We start from the raw sequence: 21,951 nt of genomic DNA on the forward strand, positions 1-21,951 counted from the left end.
GATTGTGGAAATCAGGGAAGATGTCAGGGAACTAGGATACTTTGAGTGAGACTTTGAAGAGTAAATAGGATTTTCCTGGTTAAGAAATGGATTCAGAAATACACATTTTAGATTGCTAAAATAAGCTGAGAAGCACATGTCAGAAACTACATGGCCTATAGCAGAACATGAATTTCTGAATGACGGTAAGGAGCCAAATAAGAGAGTTAAGGAGACTGAAATGCATCCTTTAGTTGATAATGAGTTATTTGTGCATTTTAAGAAGAGCAGTATTATGATCTAGTTAATATTTTGAAACTACTCCAGCTGTGTTAGGGAGGATGGTTGGATAAGAAAAAGAATAGAACTTAGAGGGAAGATTAGGAGACTTTCATCATCTAAAGAAGAAGTTAACGGTAACTTATATAAAGCCATGAAAATGAATATTGTAATATTTCAAAGGTAAAAACTATGTTTTCTGTGTGTGTACAATGTATTTTGAACCCAACTCAGATGTGAAATTTCAAAAATTCACATGTAGAAAATATACACTAAGTGTCTCAGGAAAGTGGTAAGCAAAAGCTAGCATAGTCTGTGAATGATGAAACTAGAACTAGAAATCATTTTTTTTCAGACTGCAAATAAGTTCTTTTTACTGTACAGAGTTAGTCTCCGAAGCAGCAAGAATTGATCCACTCCCATATCATTCATCTCAATGTCATCTCCAGATTGAAAGGTTAAGGTTTTCTGGGGATTTTTGCAGGGCAATATTCCAGCCTTTAGGCTCTTTGAAGTGTGTTCAAATTACGGTCTACTCACTGCATATGAGTCTACTCTTCCAGGTTCTCTTTTACTTCTTGCTTTTGCTTCAGCCTTTTTCTTTTCTTCAGCTTTTGCTTGGCTGAATTAGAAAAAACAAAACAAAACAAAAACAGGACAGATCCATAGGACCAAACACAGTCAATGGTTTCTCTACATTTCTGCATTGCTAATCTGTCCTCCCTCCTGAAGAAGGAGCAACTTTGCCCCTTTATCACTACATACTAATGAGAAGCAACAAAACAGCCTCCAGTATAAGATACCAGAACTTCTTCATAGTTTCTGCATAACACTGAAATAAAGATAGCATTACTTGTGGATTTGGGAGACTTGCTTTCTGTAAATTACCTTTTTTGGCTGTGGTCAGAAAAGGAACATCATCAGTGTTCATCAAGGAGATATCAAAACTAGTACCGTGGGCTTCCCTGGTGGCGCAGTGGTTGGGGGTCCGCCTGCTGATGCAGGGGACGCAGGTTCGTGCCCCGGTCTGGGAAGATCCCACATGCCACAGAGTGGCTAGGCCCGTGAGCCATGGCCGCTGAGCCTGCGCGTCCGGAGCCTGTGCTCCGCAATGGGAGAGGCCACAACAGTAAGAGGCCCCAACAGTGAGAGGCCCGCGTACCGCAAAAAAAAAAACAAAAAAGAACTAGTACTGTGGTGACATTACACCTGGAGCCTGAAAGTGGCCTTAATAAAGCACATTGACTGGTTCCCTTGTTTCACAGAGACAAGGTGAGGTGGTGAGGGCTTTGCTTATAATCTCAGGATATGACAACAACTAACCCAAATTTCTCCTCTCAAGTCTATGTTCTGTCTACCACGTCGTGTATGCCGTAGCTTTATTAATTCAGTTTACCTGTATTGCTTACTCATGGCTGTGTTATCTGTAAGAAAATGTAGGATGGGTGGAAAAATAATAATTTCCGTACATTGATAAACCAAATGAGCCAAATTTGCTTTGTACAATGGAATTGCATGGTATGTACAGTTAACTGATGGTATTTCAACCATACCCGGTTGTCAATCAAATTACAAAAGACCAAAGATTCTAAATGTAGTCAACTACTTAATCTGAACTCAATCAGATAAACTGAGTACAGTCCCAAATTTTGAAACCAAACTCAGTTATAACTTACTGAGAAACGTCACATTATATAAAGTAACATTTACTGTAATTTAATAAGAGTTCATGGTTGTTTCATGGGCAACTTCAATAATCAGTTTCTGCAGTAAGTGTTAACTTTGGGTCTTTGCCTCTCTGGAAGATGAGATGCCTATAAACTTGTACAACGGGTTCACAATATGAAGCTTCAGCAGTAGGGAGAATTTGATATTTGCATAAGTCAGGATGTTCCAGTGCTAAAAGAATGAGTGTCGGGGCTAACAGACATCTTGGCATAAATGCTCTAGGTACTTATTCCCAGCTCTATTACTTACATTCTCCATGTAATTTCCTGAACTCCCTTCCCAGTTTGCCCATCTATGAAACAAGCTGGTTCTATTAGATTACTGTAGGTTCCCTTTTCTCTTCGACATTCTAAAACTCTGTACTCACTAGAAGTCTTGACACATGGAACACAAGTTGCCATGCATTTTCCCATCTGGGCCACGAATAGGGTAATTTTCTTTGGTACAGAAAGGGATTCCATTCATTGCATGATCCTGATACTCACTGCAGAGTTTCTGAATAAAGAAAATAAGACAGTTTAGATATGGTTCTCTATAAACTTTAGATACTCTTTATCAAAGATATTGGAAAAGAGGAATTAAGGATAAAAAAATAAAACATTTAGGATGTATAATTGTCCAAAAGTTTTGTGATATTTCTCTTCTTGTAAGATTCATCCATTTGGGGCTTCCCTGGTGGCGCAGTGGTTAAGAATCTGCCTGCCAATGCAGGGGACACGGGTTCGTGCCCCGGTCCGGGAAGATCCCACATGCCGTGGAGCAGCTAAGCCCATGAGCCACAACTACTGAGCCTGCGCTCTAGAGCCCACGAGCCACAGATACTGAGCCCACATGCTGCAACTACTGAAGCCCGCACGCCTAGAGCCCGTGCTCCACAACATGAGAAGCCACCACGATGAGAAGCCCGTGCACTGCAATGAAGAGTGGCCCCGGCTCGCTGCAGCTAGAGAAAGCCTGTGCACAGCAACGAAGACCCAGTGCAGCCAAAAATAATTTAAAAAATAAATTAAGATTCATCCATTTAAGTGTTCAACAAATATATTAAGTTAAAGGGATTAAATATGAATGTGATTTAGTGCTTTTATGTCAAGTGAAAAGGATAAGGAATTGCAATATAAAAAGCTAAGGGATATGACACATGTCTAAATTAAGTATGCACTAGCATATAGGAAAGAATGATCCAAGGAAGTTCAGAGAAGAGCTTATATTTGAGTTGTATCTTTAGAATGTGCCTAGGAGAACAATGTGGCAAAAAAGTCCTCCAGGAGGAATTATGATATGCAAAGACACAGGCGTAAAAGAATATGTTATTTTGAGATAATCTATTACAGTCAGGAGTATAGTGGCTAAAGAATTAGCAGGACACAAAGAGGAAGGTTTGGGAACTCGTTAAAAGGAGACCTTGAAGAAAGTCAAAATCAGACTACTAAACTTTGAAAGGACTTTGGACTTTATTCTTAGGAAATGGAAAACAATATTTATAGCAGAGAAGGACCTAATCAAATCTTTGTTTTAGAAAGATTATCCAGTCGGATGTGTGGAGGGTTTAAGTGACTAAAGACTGAAGCTAGGGAAACTATAGAAGAGAAGGAAGGAAGGGAGGGAGGGAGAGAGGGAAAGAGGGAGGAGGGAAGGAAGGAAGGAAGGAAGGAGGGAAGAAGGAAGGAAGGGAGAAAGGGGGGAGGGAGGGAAGGAGGGAGGGAGGGAGGAAGGAAGGGAGAAAAAGAAAAGGAAGAGAGAAAGGAAGGAAGAAATTGAAAGTGAAAGATAGGATAGTTGAGGGACATTTAACAGCTAAAATTAAAAGGACTGTGTAACCTAGGACTGAAGGAAAGAAAGCAGTTGAAACAGGCCTTAGCAATTAAGATATAGTTACATGAAGGCAGAAGGTGGACTACGGGAATGAGCTATTTTATGAAACTGAACTACACTTCATAGAAGGTGGGATAACTCTAAGGAATAAGTTAAATAGGGTCTCTTTAATGGAGTGAAATGGTCCAAATACACTCTAGAATACCTGTAAACATTAGATTTTCATAATGCCATTGGTTCATGGAAGTATTTCCTACTCTGTGAAAACAACATGGAAGAATAATTGAATCTTGAAGATTGAGGAAGATGTTGGCTAGAAGTATAGAGAACAGGCAGGATGCTAATGTATCAATGCAAAAGAAAGCTATTAGGTATCTGTGCTAAGATGACAGCAGTGGAAAAAAGGGAGATGACTAGTTAAGAGGTGTTTTAAAAGTAGAATGTCATATGATTTTAAAAGGATCATACTAAAATTTTACATTGCTATTGCTTTCAAAATGAAAACCCCAAAACAACTGTCACACATTTGAAGAATGTATATCAGCTTTGAATTCAGATAAGCCTTGATATATCACCTTCATTCAGGAGTGTAGAACTGTTTTTATTAATGTGCCTTAATTTCCTCCAAATAGAGCTGAAAATTGTAATGTCATAAGTATTCTAAATCTTATAAAATAGTAACTAAAAATTAGTCTCCAGAAACCCATTAGTAGTGGAGGAAAAATAAATAAATATTGAAAATGCATTCTAGAGTAAAGTACACACATGCACACCCTACAAAAGTCGTAACTGAATTGATCAAACTAATCCTCACCTCAGTTTCTCTTTTAACTTTTTCTTTAGCCTTTCTCAGGCGTTCATCTGCTTTATTTTTTTCTTCTGAAAAATGCTGTTTGCTGGAGTAAGAAACAAAAATAAGGAAGTGAATATAGATGTTTTGAATCTTCAAGCTACAAAATGGTCATTTAGATGCAAGTGGAAAAAAACAGCTAAGTGTTCCTGAGTTTTAGAACAAACATTTTCAAACCACCCTAAAGCCCCTTATGAAATTGAAATCTTCACCATTTCCCCAAAGAACCCCTTGCATTTTGCCTTTAAGTTTGCCATTTCCTTCCACTGTAACAATCTTTTTCTTTTCTTTTTTGTCATCTTCCCTTTTAAACCTTCCCAGCTTAAATTCTACCTTCTTTAAGAAGACATCCCATACCTCAAAGTGGAAATGAGTTCTACATCTTTCAGTGTGTTTTCATACTTGTATATTCTTCTCTTATAGGACAGTTTTCATTCTGTCTTGCAATGTGTGTGTGTGTGTGTGTGTGTGTACATCCAAGGATGATTTTTGCTATTAGCCTTAAGCTTCTTGAGAGCAGGGATCTTTGTCCATACATTCATTCATTCACTTATTTATTCAACATTTGGTTAGTAATTATTTTTCAGCAAGCATTGGAAAGCACTCTGGGCATATAGTTCAGTAGTTGACAATATAAACACATACCCTATCTTCTTAGAACTTACAGACCAGTAGAGAAGAGTGACAGTCAACAAATAGTACTAGAAATAATTATACAAATACCAACTATGATGACTAGTATAAAATAAAATTATCAAGTGTTATAAAGATTGAATTTAGTTAGTGATTTTAGGAGATTTCATCCAAGGAAGGATAATCTTGAAATGCAAACCATAGAAGAGACATTAGCTGGCCAAAACAAGAACTGGCAGTCAGAAAGTGTAGGAAAGAGCTCATAGAGTTCAAGGATCTAAAAAAAAATGTGATGAGACCTTTCCTGAGCCATCTTTATAAGTGCCATAATTTATATGTTGTGGGATTTGCTCTTCCCCCAGGGTCAGATGTCCAAGATGAAAAGATAGAGTTAATCCAGTTCACATATGAACATGGATTTTTTTGTGGGCATCCCATCTATTCTGCCACAATGGGGTAATTACTGAAGGAAAAGAATCAAAGTCCTAGTGCCTGCTTTTAACCCTCATTCTGTACTATGACTAGCTCATAAAAAGGCCTACAAAGGTCATGGGAGAAAATGTAAACAAGTATTTTGTAATCCAGTCATCCTACTGGAAATTAGAATCCATTTGTATTAAAAAAGAAATGTATAGCATTAGAGCCTACTTATTAGGTGGTATTATGATTTGTAGAGGACATAAAACAGCTCAAAAATTCTCAACAACAAATATTCCCATGAACATTGTTCTTATTCATCATTTTAGTCACTCTCCACTTCACCTTTTGAGTAACTCCAAAGAAACCACATCTATACTTACAAAATTTCAGCACACAGGGCACATTTGTTGCCATGCATCCTGCCATCAGGGCCACGGACTGGCTCACTCTCCCGTGTACAAAAAAGTCTTCCATTCCTCACTTGGTTTTCATATTCCTTGCAGAAATCCTTTAAAAAGACAAGTAATTACATTTAGCACTTTTCTATTCTTTAATCTAGAAAATGTGCATCATGGATTTATAGTCAAAGAATGTCATATCTAGAAAGTGTTGGTGAACACACACAACGTATTAATGAGAAATAGTAATTACATTGTCAAATTACTCGGTACCTGTATATACTATGTCGTGTATTTATTAAAAGGTAAAAGATCCTAGGAAAGAATAAGGCTGAGCAAATACTTTCTAAAATCAGATAGTTTTTGTTCACTTTCAAATCTATGGAAAAAGATAATAAATAAAAGATCTGTCATGAGGTTCCAACAAAGACATAACAAAACACAGCAGCCAAGACAAAATAAAAGTGTTGCCAATGAGCAGAATATAGAATCTGTAAGATGAGATACTTAAGAGCTACTTAATATGGAACAAGTCAAGAACAATTTTACTTAGTTTGCAAGGAAAAAGGAATAAGATGGTATCCAACAGCATTATGCTTACTCTATTTGTTTCCTCTGTGGATCTGTGGACCATTTTTATATATACTCTGCCACCTTTATCAATGTTCATTTCTAACACTGCAGGTGGAAACCTCAGGAGTGAACCTAATTTTCCTTCATTACCCACTTAGAAATGCAGACCATCAAGACTAATCTTTATTTAGAAAACCTAAAAATGTTGTGACTTCCTCCCAAAATTCAGAAGAGGTTTATACACACAAATTTCCTGATTGATTCTTGAATTCAGTATTTTCAAGTTTCTCTCTGTGTTTTGAAAATTCTATTTGATAAGGGCCATATATATGTGTGTGTGGGTATGTGTGTATACAAAAGTTATATTTAATTATATATGATAAATATATATATAAACTTTAAAACACTATACCAAAACACTACTTGATAGCATATATTACTATAATATAATCTATAAAAATGCTTCCTTCTCTGTGGCCTTTTTCAACTGTATGACCCTCATCTTCCCATTTCAGCTAAAAAAACGTGAGCATAAAGAGTATGGTTTATTCACTGCCGTATTATTTACAATAGCCAAGACGTGGAACAACCTAAGTGTTCATCAGTAGATGAATGGATAAAGAAGATTTGATATATACATATATACAATGTGTATGTATGGATGGATGGAATATTATTCAGTCACGAAAAAGAATGAAATCTTTCCATGTGACAGTATGGATGGGTTGTAAAGGGTATTATGCTAAGTGAAATAAGTGAGACAGAGAATGGTAATTACTGTATGACTTTCCTTATATGTGGAATCTAAAAAAACAAAACAAAGGAACAAATAAAACAGACTCATAGATACAGAGAACAAACTGGTGGTTGCCAGTGGGGAGGGGAGTGGGGTGGGGTAGGGGAAATAGGTGAAGGGGATTAAGAGGTACAGACTTCCCATTATAAAATAAATAAGTCATGGAGATGTAATGTACAGCAAAGGGAATATAGTCAATAATATTATAAGAACTTTGTATGGTGACAAATGGTATCTAGACTTATCATGGTGACTGTTTTGAAATGTATATATATATATATATATATATATATACACAAAATCAGTGTGATGTACACCTGAAACTAACATATTGCATATCAATTATACTTCAATTAAAAATTTTATTTTAAAAAAGAGTGTGGTTTGGAGTCAGAAGGGAAATTAAACTGTGGCTCTAACTCACTGGGAGACCATAGCAAAGTCACATCACCTTTGAGACTTCAGTCTCACTACCAACACAAAGGCAGTTTTCAGAATAGCTGCTCTTTAGGACCTTTTCTAGATCTAGTATTCTCTGATTTTAAAAAATATATAACTCACACTTCATTAGGACACTTTAAAAGAGAATCTAATGAGGAGATATTTGTCTTTAGAGGAGTAATGGGTGTGTTCCGAACTTCCTGGTTGTAACAATCTAGGAATACAGACGCAGAAGACAGTCACCTGATAATCACAGTGTGGTAATAAAATTGATGCTCAATGGTTCCCATAAAAGAAACAATGATAATTTCAGTTTATAAGTTGTGATTCATCCAAGGAGATTCTAAAGAAATGCTGCTGTGTGATCAACCCACTGACAGGTTAATTATGGGGCAAATATTGAGCCATCACAATAATGCAGTCCTGTTCAACATAATCATGTCCAATGACCCCACCAAAACAATGATCCCAGCCACAGACAAAAAGAAGGAAAAGTAGCTGAGGCATGATGAAAGACAAGGGAAAAGAAACTCCCTGTTTATGAAGTAATAAAATGTTGAATATCACAAGATGACCCAAAGTGTTATACTGAAATTTAACAACCACCACAACAAAATTGCTTTTCAAATCTCAGTGAGTGTTGAACACATTACGGATAATTATGAATGCTCTGTGTTTCTTAATTTAAATTCTGAATGCCCTATTTAGGGTGGGACATTTGTTTCATTGAATGGCATTATGAAGTGGAAGTTCAGCTCTTAAATACCAAAAATTGCACCTGTGTCTCCCCTTAGGAAAACATATGCCCTACAATCCACCAAAATAGTATCTTTTTATTAGCACCAAAGGGTGCAGGACACAGAATCAGAATCCATCAGGAGGGTAAAATTGAGATCATTTACCCAACCTCCTTATTTTACTAATAATGAAAATTGAGACCTGGACAGAAGAGATGAGTTGCTCAGTTTCACACACCCAGAGAAGGACTAAAACTCAGGTGTTCTGACTTTTCAACAAAAGACTACTCATTACCAAAGTAGCTGCTATCACTTTCATTGAAAGTAGGGTTTAATAACCTTGGTGATTTAAGAAATCCAGGCTGTGTTATCTACAATGCATATTCAATTAACGAAAGGAATAATTTTTTATACTAGATTGAAAAACTAAATCATCGAATAATTTGAAAAACCTTAATTTTAAGGTTATTTTAAAAACAGTATCAGTAATTGTTTGAGGTTTTTGTTTAATCAGAAGCATGACCTTTATAATTGCATGCCTCTCTGAACATAATAACCATAATGGAAAAATGAATAACTAATTTGCATCAGTGGGAATATACATAAAATACACCAGTGGATATACTGTTTAAAAGATTCTGGAATTATTTTCAAGTTAGTCCTGTCAAATTTATATTAAGTTGCTTTTTTAACTAATTTATTCAAAGCAAAAGTAATTTACACTAAGTCAAAGAGAAGTCTGGTGGAAACTAAGCAGAATTTAAGTTGCATAAACTTTGTCTTCTCTTGTTTTTTTTAAGCAAGCAGAGTATTTTGAGCTTTAGGTGGGAAATGCTATTTTAACTTTGAATCTAGTGATTAATATACTTAGGAATATTATACTAGGAATACTGTACTAGGAATTCAACTTGGGAAACTTTAAAATTAAGGAGAAAAGTTCAATGTAATAATGAAGAACAATGACATGATTGAATTACCTTAAAGGTTCAAGTATAAATTGTTAATATTTATGTCCACAAGAACCAAATTGTGTTGATGAGAAATTTACCTTTTCAGCAGTTCGTCGAATTCTGGTTTCACCTTCTCGCTTGGCATTTTCTTCAGCTTCTTTTAAGCTGTTAAGAAAGGAAAATAGTTGGTCGGTTTATGACTTTATCATATCTTCAGTGTCCAGTTCTGTGCTAAGCACTTCCATATCCTTTGCTCAACTTGCTCAACCCATCCACTTACATGAGACAAGCTTTGCCTGTCTTGAATGTTTGAGCCAGAAAATTGCCAAAGATAAGGATGGGTGTGAAACTGACTCACTGACAATCAATTAGAAGCCTTGTTCTGTAAAACTGGATGGGTGTGACTCCTTGATTGACACACAAGATTGTCAGGAAAACTTGCTCTAACAGGAAGAACCAAGAGCTTTAAAACAATGCTGTGACAAGGATGAAACCAAACTAAGCATTTGAAGTACATGTTGTCATCCACACCCTTATGTATAGCTTTTTTAAACCTTGTAAAGTACTTGTTTGCCTTCATGTAAAAGCACCCTTGTCAATAAAAGCTACATTGAACTGAGCTTCTAAGTCCTTTCAGATCTATTATCTAACTGCAGTTCAACTTGGAGATAGACAAGACTATCTTAGTTCTACAGAGGAAAAAACCAACCAGGAGTCAGGGAGGTCAGATTCTCTTTTTTAGCTAGCACATGGAAAGAAACACAGAATCATAGAATTAGGGCAGGTTTGAGCACTAAAAGTGCATGCCTCCTAGATAAGAAAGTGGAAATGAGGATGATTTCCTGTCTGGAAACCAGTTATAATAACTATTTTTAAACCTGAGAGGACATGCCCTTGAATTCCACACAGCATACTATAATTTTCAAAGACAGATGTGAAGTCCTTTAATCTGTTAAATCTTTCTCTCTCCTGATTTTAAAAATCCAGTGATATAAATAGAGCACTTTAAGGCTTGCTGACAAACGGATTAGAGAATCTATGCTTTAACAGTCAGAATATTAAAGACTCTGTGGATCTTACTCATATCTGTGTCTCAGTGCTCAGAGCAGTGTCAGGCACTGAGAGAAAGATTAACCCAACAGTTCTTCCCTTTCATAAAGTCCCACCTTTTATACAACTAATAAATCCAGCCACATGACATTATTTTAAATTAGACTGTCATCTTCAGTGAGAGTATCTATACATGCCTGAATGAAGCAGTACATGTCAAATGACTGACTTAGATTATTCCACAAGAGAGCACCTTTTAAATTTTGAAATATTATGCCTTATAAAACACTGTGCATTTTCAAGTCATTATAATTAAATAAATTAAATAACTAGCATAACCGCTTTATCTACTCCTTTTTTTTCTTTTCTTTTCTTTTTTTTTGCGGTACGCAGGCCTCTCACTGTTGTGGCCTCTCCCGTTGCAGAGCACAGGCTCCAGATGCACAGGCTCCGGATGCGCAGGCTCAGCGGCCATGGCTCACGGGCCCAGCCACTCCGCGGCACGTGGGATCTTCCCGGACTGGGGCAGAACCCATGTCCCCTGCATCGGCAGGCGGACTTTCAACCACTGCGCCACCAGGGAAGCCCTATCTACAGTGAGAGGCCCGCGTACCGCAAAAAAAAAAAAAGAAAAGAAAAGAAACTTTATCAGATAATATGAATTAAAAAGAGAAGAAGCCACTCTGGGAGCAAGGCCCATTTCACCTTATAAAGACAAAGGATAACATGCTTGAGGAAAAGGACTTTATCTCTCTGTGGAGTGGTTCTCAGGATAGCAACCAAGTACATTCTCATCAGGTCCACCTGCTGGCCAGCTTGGGGGTGATGATACTTACAATAGCTCAGCACACATCACACACTTATTGACATGTGTCCTTCCATCAAGACCAAGAACTGGTTCATTTTCCCTTGTGCATCCAAGTCTTCCATCCTTCACATAAGGCCGAAAATCACTACATATATCCTGAAGAACAGGGAAAGAAACTTCACATTTACCATCCAGATGGTAATGCTTACAACACCATTTTCAGAAATTTTATAGAGCCCAGTGCCCCTCTGCCTAGTGCACACTAGCTACCAGAGCAATGCCAGTCATGTAAAAGTAGGTCAGTAAGTACTGTATAATTCACATGGTTAACTATAGAACTCGTTTACTTGTTTATTCATTTATTAGTAAACGTGGATAACCTATGATGTGTTAGAACAAAGGTAGAACACAATCCTTGCCCTCAACTTGCTCACAATCTACTGGGTGATACAAAGAGACATTTAAAATACAACGTGCTACAGAGAACTGTATTCAATATCCTATGATAAACCATAATGGAAAAGAATATTAAAAAAAAGAATGTATATCTATAACAATCACTTTGCTGTACAGCAGTAATGAGCACAACATTATAAATCAACTATACTTCAATAAAAGAGAGAGTTACAAAAGATAAAACAATGTTACCTTCTCACTGTTTTTCTTTAATTATGGAAAATGTGGCTTTTTATATAAATAGGTTATTTATGTTAACATGTAAGGGGTTTATTGTAATTTAAAATGAAAAATAAACATATTTTTCAAGTTCTCAGTTTTTACTCCTGATACAATAAATATCTATAGATATAACTCACATAAACAAAGCTCCTTGGGGTCCTCAATAATTTTTAAGGGTTTAAATGAGTCCTAAGACAAAAAACATTGAAAACCACTATCCTAGAGTAATCCTACTTTCCAGGGATAAATGTATTTGTGATTTTTTAGGTATCTCCCTTTTTTCCCTAAGCATATAAAAGCAAAAGCATATTTACACACATATATTTATCTTTTTCTCATAAAAATAATGCTATACAGCTAAAAAAAATACAATGTGCTAATATCCTATGATAAACCATAATGGAAAAGAATATAAAGAAGAATGTGTGTGTGTATGTATAACTGAATCACTTTGCTGTACAGCAGAAATTAACACAACATTATAAATCAACTATACTTCAATTAAGAAAGACAAAAAATATAGTTTAAATAAATCTAAAGAAAAAAATACAATGTGCTAAATGTCTTGATGGGGGTAACCTCACTCACTTCCCCTATTATCACAGGCTCACAGAATTTTAGCATAGAAAGAAGGTGTTAGCCCAACTGAAACGTTATTTGGCAACTCATCATTGTGACATAAGCCAGATATTCTGATTCAGAGTTAACTTGAACTTAATTTCTATCTAAAACCAAAGAATATGGTTCAGAACTTAATTTCTATCTAAAACCAAAGAACATTGCAAAACAAATTTTTTGATGTCATTATTGTCATAACAAAAATGTCTTTATTATAGATTTGGAAAACTTAGGATATGGACCTGTGACTTAGTATGGCACACAATATCAAGAATAAAGTAGGAGAGACACAAATGTAAAATAAATTTTTGAACCAGAAGATTACACTGAGGAACTCTCCTAGAAGACAATTAAAAAGGAAAAAGAATTTAAACTAGAAAAGAAAATCTATGAAACATACCCCACTCTTCATGTCATATATTTAGGAAGAAGTTAAAAATAGAGTGAAAACAGGTTAAGTCATGGCCATATGTGCTACCCCATTCACTTGGTTGTTCATTTATTCCTCAAAACCCATTACCCATTTACTAGGCTCTAGGCATTCCACTAGACTGTGACACAGCAAAAAAAGAGAAAAGGAATATGTACTCTAACGGATTTACATTCGTTAAATAGGGGAAGAGATAGACAGTAAATACAAAAACTTTAAATTATAACAAGTGCTATGAAAAATAAACTGCACGATATGATAGCACCCAGAATAGGGGCTATTTTAAATATAGTGTCAAGAAAGATCTTTCTGCAAAGGTAACATTTGAGGTGAGATGGCATTAATGAGGAGGAGCCGGGCATTAAAGACTTGTGGAAAGAACATTCCAGACATGGAGAACTGCAGTTGCAAAAGATTTGTGATAGGAACTAGATTCTCCTGTTTAAGGGGCAGAAAGAAGAGAAGTGTGTTTGGAGCATAAGGAAAAAGCAGGAGCGTAAGGAAAAGCTGCTGATTTTCTCTCAAAAATCATTTCTGGAGAAATTGCAGAAGCATGGGGATAAGGATCCAAGCAATCAACTTGGGGCCATCACTCCTCTCCCGCTTCACCAGTGAAACCAACAGCAGCCTACTAGGTCACAGATGTTGGCAGGGTGATGGACAGATCAAAAGCCCAGCTGGGAGGTGATGAAAACAGGTGTAAGCGTTTACTACTCCACCTCCTCCTCCTCCAAACCCCAAGGGCTGGTGGATCACAGCCTACAGTGAACAATTCTTCCTGATGCTGACAATTTCTGAGAGCTTACAGATGGATTCTTGACATGGTGAAGTGGCAGCAAACTGGAGTTAACACTGGTTCTAGAACCTTCAGCTCTGAGTCTTATCCATTGTCCTCTCCTGACACTTACCAGGAGAGGCAGAGGCTGAAGCTTGGCTTCAGTATTTTCTAACTCACCTTAGCAGAAAAAAATTTACTACAGAAAAATTAAAAAGCCCACAAATATTATAATAGGATAAGAAAAGATACAAGGCAAAAGTGAATAAGAAGAGAGCAGAAGCAAAAATATTAATATATAGAATTCAGTCCCAAATGCATCATAAGTAACAAAGAAGGACACTACATAAAGTAAAAGGAAGAAAAGAACAAGAAGGTATAATAATCATGAGCATACATTCAATAATACAGGCTCTAAATATGTCAAGTGATAACCAATATAATTAAATAAATCAATAACTGGTGTTAGAGTTTTTAGCACACACTTCTCAGAAGCTGATATATCAAAGGAAAAAATTAAGGTACTTAAGTCATTAGATTTTAATAGAAAACTACATCCAAGAAACAGAAAATAAACCTTTTTTCAGAAGATATAAAACATTTATAAAAGTAGAATATTTATCAGGCCACAAAGAAAGTCTTAGGAAATTCCAAAGGATCAGTGTCATATGGCCCATGTTCTTTGACCACAATTCAATAAACAAGTTAATTTAAAATGGAAAAAAAGTACCACATATTTGTAAATCAAATAATGTGTTACTAAATAAATTTGGGAGGGAGGAAAGTTAAGAAATATTTGGCAAAGAATGACAAATGAAAACACTTCAAGTACAAATCTGAGACAGATGAACACTGATACCTTCAAATACACTTGTCATGAAATTTAGAAAGTTAAAATTTAAAGACTAAGTATTGCTCAATTCACTGTAAAATGAGCAGCAGAGCAAATAGGAATGAATAACATAAAGAACAGAAACTACAGAGAAAATTAATAAAAAAGCTAATGTTAAGAGTTTTCTAGTACAACTGATAAAAAAAAAGAAAGAGAAGATGACAATTTAAAAATATATATAGTGATATTGGAAATAACTGAACATTAAGAAATAATACAATGAAAGCATATTGTGAGTATCCATATGCTAATGCATTTGAAAACCAAAATGGAGACATGGCTACAAAAAAAGTAGAAAATACCTCCGCTGGTGTCCTAAGCAGGAGGAAAGTTGAACGTATCAATAAGTATATTAACTAATTGATATACTGGTCTAAGATATTCTCTCCCCAAAATGCCCCATTTCTAATAGACTTAAAATACATTTTTCTAAATCTTTGAATTTAAGGAGTATGTACTGGAGACATAGTTGGGGTTTTTTTTTTTTAGCATATAATAGTCTCAGCCTTTTGATTGGGATGTTAAAACCATTTACATTTAATATAATTATCGATAGGATTGTATTTACATATGCTATGTTTCTATTTGTTTTTAATATACTCTTGTTCTTTTTACTTCTCTATTCTTCCACTATTGCCTTCTTTTTGGGTTAAATATTACTAGTGCGTCTTTTTTATTCTCCTGCTGATTTTATGCATTTATTATACATGTCATTTTCTGATCGGTTACTCTAGTGATTACAATAAGCATCCTAATTTATCACAATCTACTACCAATTAATACTTAATTCTAGTAAAATATAGAAACTTGGCCCCAATTGTAGCTCTATTTTCTCTGTCTCCTTTCGTACTGTAACTATCATACATGTTATATTTGTACACCCAATAAAACAGCATTATAATCATTGCTATATATAATATTATATCTTTAAAAGAAGCTAGGTGAAAATAAGGGACATATATTTATAGAGTACTTCATATTAACCCCTATATTTACCATTTCTGGTGCTTTTTATTTCTTTTTCTAATTTCAAGTTACCATCTGGTGGTCATTCCTTTAAAGAATTTTATTATTACTTATAAGACAGATCTGTTAGCAACAAATTCTCTCAGATTTCATTGATATGGGAATATCTTCATTTTGCCTTAATTTTATAGGGTAATTTTTGTGGATATAGAATATTGGTTAACATTTTTTTTCTTTCAGCCCTTTGAGCATCTCTTTCCATTGCCTTCTGACCTTCATTATTTTAAATGAGAAGCCAGTCATATATAATGGGTTATTTTTCTTTTGCTACTTTTAAAACTTTCTCTTGATCTCAACATTTTGATCATAATGAGCCCAAGTGTAGATCTCTTTGATTTGTTCCATTTAGAGTTTGTTGAAATTCTTGAATATAAAGATTCATTCTTTCATCAAATTTGATACATTTTAGGCTGTTATTCGTTCAAATAATTTTTCTATCCAGTCTCTGTCTTCTATTTCTGGCATTCCTATTTCACATATACTGGCATTCTTGATGTCTCAAGGACTCTGCGACTCTGTGCAATTTTTGTCAATATTTTTTCCTTCTGTACTTCTTTTGTTAAACTTTATTAATCTTTCTTCAAGTTTACTAATTCTTCTTTTACTATACAATCTCAAAGCTGCTTTTGAGCCTTTCTACTGAATTTTTAAAACTTGAGTTATTGTGCCCTTCATCTCCAGAATTTTCATTTGGTTATATATATACATACATATATATGTGTGTGTGTATATATATATATATATATATATATACACACACATATACAAGTGTATATGAGGGTGTTATATATAACTTTTCACTGAAAATCTCTATTCATTGTTATTACGTTTTCCTTTAACTCTTCAAATATTGTTTTCTTTAGTGTTGGACACCTTATAAATAGCTTCTTTAAGTCTCTGTCCGTCAAACTAACATCTGGAACCACTCAGACAGTTTCCATTAACATTTTTTCATGCCAACTATGGTTCATATATTCTATTTACTTTGCCTATTTCATAATTTTTGTTGAAAACTGGACATTATGGATAATATAGTTTAGCAACTCAATTTATTCCAAAGATGATTTTCGCTGTTTTATTGTTTGCTTCTTTGGTTGAGCTAAATCTCTGATCTCTTGCTCTCCCATAGTGTGCAGCTGTTGATGTGTATGCTAAGAAAATGTTTATTCAGTCATACCTTTGTATTCATTGGGGGAGTGGTTCCAAGACCCCCATGGATACCAAAATCCATAGATACTAAAGTCCCTTATATAAACTATGCACATCCTCCTGTATACTTTAAATTATCTCCAGATTACTTACAATACCTAACACAATTTAAGTGCTATGTAAATAGTTGTAAGTACAATATAAATACTATGTAAATAGTGGCCAGCATGGGGCAAATTCAAGATTTGCTTTTTGGAACTTTCTGGAGTTTGTTTGTTTTTAATATTTTTGGTCTGTGATTGCCTGAATCCATGAATGTGGAACCCACAGACATGGAGGGATGACTGTAGTTTTTTGGTTTTTTTAAGCCTGACTTTTTAGGTTTTTTCTCCCTGGATCTGTGTAACTTAGCAGTAGGCCAATGATTAGACAGAGTTTATGCCCAAGCTAGTAAGGTGTCTATCCTCCACAGATGGACCTGTGTATGTAGGAGAGGGTATTCAAATTTCAGGCTACTTTTACGTCTACCCTAGCATTTGCTTTCCACTGGGATTTTCTTGTGTCTTCTAAGTGCTTGCACACATCCCTATGATTGTCCAGGACTTTATGAATTGCTTAGTCCCTTTTTGTCTCTGCTGCCCTGTTATGAAGACGTAGCCAGAAATATGCTTACTGCTATAACCTAAGATCATTCTCCTTACTGGAGGAACCAAAAATATCTCTGGATATGTCAGTTGCCCACTACTCAAAATTAAATAAACCCCTTTCAACATTGGCAGTGCAGTTGCTGATCCACATAGCCTGCTCTGTTTTGGTAGACCCTCCATATCAACCAAGCCATGGGAGTGAGATGGGACTATCATTAAGCAAGAACATCATAGAATCCCATTGCTCTTACCCAGAGTTCAACAGTTTTTCAAGCATAACTGATTGTCAGATTAACATAGGCTGCTGGTCAATTTCCAGAATGCTAAAATGGTTGTTTTACTCAATTTTGTGTAGCCTTATAGTTGTTCTTTGGGGAGGGAATTAGCTGACCTCCTTATTCAGCAATAGTCTGAAGTGCCACCCCCTCAGGGTAATTTTATATTGATTCCCAAACCAGATAAGAATAATTAGCAAGGGGAAAGTATAGACTCATTTTACTTACAAAAATAGTTTCAAATTTTCTAAATAATAACTATGCAAATTCAACAGTGTATTAAAAAATGCATTACGATTATGATTTACCCTAAGAAAATAATAATGATTTAACATTTAGCATGGTTATCAAAAAATGTATTATGTTAATAGACTGAAAGAGAAAAATTGTAAAATTATTTCAATAGTTGCAGAGAAGGCATGTGATAATGATCAAAACATATTCAGAAGAATAAAAACAGAAAGGAACTTCTAAACTTACTAAAGTTTATAGAAAAACACCTATGGTAAACAATATACTTAATGGAGAAACTTTGGCTATATTGCATTTAATATAGGCAGAGAAAGGGCAGATTGAAGTCCATTATCATTGCTACTGTTGAACTACTGTATTGAACTCTAGATCCTCACCAATGATATAAGGAAAGAAAAAGAAAGAAGTGACAAGATTGAAAAGGAAGTTATAAAGCTTCTATTATTTGCAGATGATGTGATCAACTTACAAGAAAAAGACAACAGAATTAAAAGATAAATTATAAGAATTAACAAGATATCATAAAGGTTTTTAACAGAACATAAACCTATAGAAATCAATAGAATTTGTCTATGCCAACAATAATCAGATATAAATACCATAAACAACAAAATACCACTCAAAAGAGCAATAAAATTACAAATTTTCTAGGTATTGGCAAAAAATACCTGTGGAGAATATTTTATAGATTTCATAAGATACACAAAAGTTATATGAATTAATAAGATATTCTATGCCTTTGACTTGGGCACGTTACTATTGTAGAAAGTCAATTTTACCCAAATTAATTTATAAATTCTCTGTAGCCTTTACCACATTGAGTTCTCAAACTCAAGTTGGATTTTTAATAAACTTAGTAAATTTTTTATTTCAAATATATATGTGGAAAAATATATATCTGTGCATAGGTAAGTCAACTTTGAAAAAGTGAGATAAGAAAGGGGACTTGTCTTATTAGTTATTAAAGAAATGAACAATATGAACAAAAAAGGGAACTTAGAAACACATACACACCTATGAATTTAATATCCTACAAAGTTGGCAACTGAAATCAATGAGAAACACTGAATGAATGAATTGATCAATTAAAAAACAAAAGTTTCTACATAGGCCAAAGATGTTAGTGATTAGAAATTATGGAGGATTTCAGAAAACTTGGGTGGTAGGAATGGAAATCATGAAAAGGAGTCAAATTGGAATATACGTTGGATGCAAAACCAAGACTTGTTGATGGATTGCATATCAGAGTCATAAGGTTAAAGGATGACATACATAGTAATGAAGAATAAATTGATGATGCAAGAGAGAGAGGATGTCTATAGGAGGAAACTTCTTGAACAAAGCATCTTATTCTGAGAGTAAGAAGCAGTGTTAATTTTCTTTTTATTAACATCTTTATTAGAGTATAATTGCTTTACAGTGGTGTGTTGGTTTCTGCTTTACAACAGTGAATCAGCTATACATATACATATATACCCATATCTCCTTCCTCTTGAGTCTCCCTCCCACCTTCCCTATCCCACCCCTCTAGGTGGTCAGAAAGCACTGAGCTGATCTCCCTGTGCTATGCGGCTGCTTCCCACTAGCTATCTATTTTACATTTGGTAGTATATGTAAGTCCATGCCACTCTCTCACTTCATCCCAGCTTACCCTTCCCCCTCCCTGTGTCCACAAGTCCATTCTCTACCTCTGCATCTTTATTCCTGTTCTGCCCCTAGGTTCATCAGAACCAATTTTTTCTTAGATTCCATACATATGTGTCAGCATACGGTATTTGTTTTTCTCTTTCTGACTTACTTCACTCTGTATGACAGACTCTAGGTCCATCCACCTCACTACAAATAACTCAATTTCGTTTCTTTTTATGGCTGAGTAATATTCCATTGTATATATATGCCACATCTTCTTTATCCATTCAGCTGTCAATGGACACTTAGGTTGCTTCCATGTCCTGGCTATTGTAAAGAGAGCTGCAATGAACACTGTGGTACATGACTCTTCTTGAATTATGGCTTTCTCAGGGTATATGCCCAGTAGTGGGATTGCTGGGTCGTATGGTAGTTCTAGTTTTAGTTTTTTAAGGAAATGCCATACTGTTCTCCATAGTGGCTGTATCAATTTACATTCCTACCAACAGTGCAAGAGGATACAAGACGAAAAGACAACCCTCAGAATGGGAGAAAATATTTGCAAATGAAGCAACTGACAAAGGATTAATTTCCAAAATTTACAAGCAGTTCATGCAGCTTAATATCTAAAAAACAAACAACCCAATCCAAAAATGGGCAGAAGACCAAATAGACATTTCTCCAAAGAAGATGTACAGATTGCCAACACACACATGAAAGAATGTTCAGCATCACTAATCATTAGAGGAATGCAAATCAAAACTACAATGAGAAAAAAAAAAAAAAAAACTACAATGAGGTATCACCTCACACCAGTCAGAATGGCCATAATCAAAAAATCTACAAACAATAAATGCTGGAGAGGGTGTGGAGAAAAGGGTTAATTTTTGATGGGAAAAATCTAAGCAGAGAAAGTAGATTGTTTTCTTTTACAGTTAAGAGGAAAATAACAACAATAAAAATATACTATAATTGCATTAATCTATTCACAGACAAGTAAACATCTAGACAGAAATTACTTGAAGGCAAACAGCTAAATATTAACTGCCTTAATTTATAAGTAAATAATTTCCTAGGTAGCAAAACATGTAACCATAGGAACTTTATCTAGAGGTCAAAATTATAATTCAGGCATAAAATGGTAACAGAGAAGTATAATGTCTTAATATTCTATCATTTTATTTCTTAAAAATCCTATTTCATTAAAATTCAGTAAATGTGTGTCTACATATGAAAACGTACCACTAGTAATGTTTTAAAACAGTAGGTTTAAGAATGGTGTGTGTGTGTGTATGTATTGGGGGGATTTTTGTTTGTCACTTTCTTGTATTTTATATTTTTAAACACCAATGATATATCAGTTTTTCATGAAGAAAAAAGAGGAGGAGGAAGAGAATGGATTTTATAGCATAAGCCTCTCTCTAAATGTCACAAAGAAAGGCAGATTTGAAAAGTATCAGTAAAGTTTTCTGACCCTCACAGATTTGGGGGAACATAGAAGCAGCTCCCTTTTGCTCAAAGAGTTTGTAGTTATTGACCAATTGTGTGGTGACTATGTTATTGTTTTAAAAGTGAGACTGGTTGAGCCCGGGCAAAGATTTGGTTGACTCGGTCTACTGCGGAGGCTGAGGTGCTCAGACAGTCCTGAGTAACACTGACAAGGAGAATGGTAGCTTGGTTAGACCAGGGATATTCATGTAATTTGGGTGTGCCCTCCCTGACTGATCATTTTAGTTATGTGTCAGAGGCAGGAGAGGAGGAAGAGAAAGAAGATATTGGAGAAGAAGCTACATAGGAGACCTGGAATAATATGAGTAGTTGTCAGAATACCTGGCAATAGCCCCAGCTTTGTCAATAACTTATTGTAAGACATCGTAGACAGAGAGTTCAACAAGTCTGGGCCTATAACTTTTATTTTTTTGTATAAATAAGAATTTTTGTATAATAAAAAATTATTTATAAAGGGAAATGGTTATGTGTTGGGTTGCATCTGTATAGTTTCTTTCATTTTATTTAATTAAAAATTTTTTTTACCACAGAACAGTTTTCTCCAACAAATATTAGCCTGAATCCCAATTTGCAAAACAGATATAAATAAGCAAGTCTACTTGAATTAGGAGAAATCT

General features: G+C 35.0%; 1 protein-coding gene across 2 annotated transcripts in view; it reads right to left on the reverse strand.

Annotated features, from left to right (window-relative positions):
* The window catches only part of SPINK5 (serine peptidase inhibitor Kazal type 5), a 69,856-nt gene that overhangs the window by 38,640 nt on the left and 9,265 nt on the right, over positions 1-21,951 (reverse strand). For both annotated transcript variants that reach the window (XM_060006858.1, XM_060006859.1), the window contains 6 exons: positions 11,483-11,610; positions 9,695-9,761; positions 6,082-6,209; positions 4,613-4,694; positions 2,354-2,481; positions 799-880 (listed from right to left, as the gene is read on the reverse strand). In XM_060006858.1, coding sequence (XP_059862841.1) covers positions 799-880; positions 2,354-2,481; positions 4,613-4,694; positions 6,082-6,209; positions 9,695-9,761; positions 11,483-11,610 — 615 coding nt within the window. The remainder of the gene's footprint in view (positions 1-798; positions 881-2,353; positions 2,482-4,612; positions 4,695-6,081; positions 6,210-9,694; positions 9,762-11,482; positions 11,611-21,951) is intronic.

The sequence above is a fragment of the Delphinus delphis genome, chromosome 3 (genome assembly GCF_949987515.2).
Source record: "Delphinus delphis chromosome 3, mDelDel1.2, whole genome shotgun sequence".
In the NCBI taxonomy this organism is placed as follows: domain Eukaryota; kingdom Metazoa; phylum Chordata; class Mammalia; order Artiodactyla; family Delphinidae; genus Delphinus; species Delphinus delphis.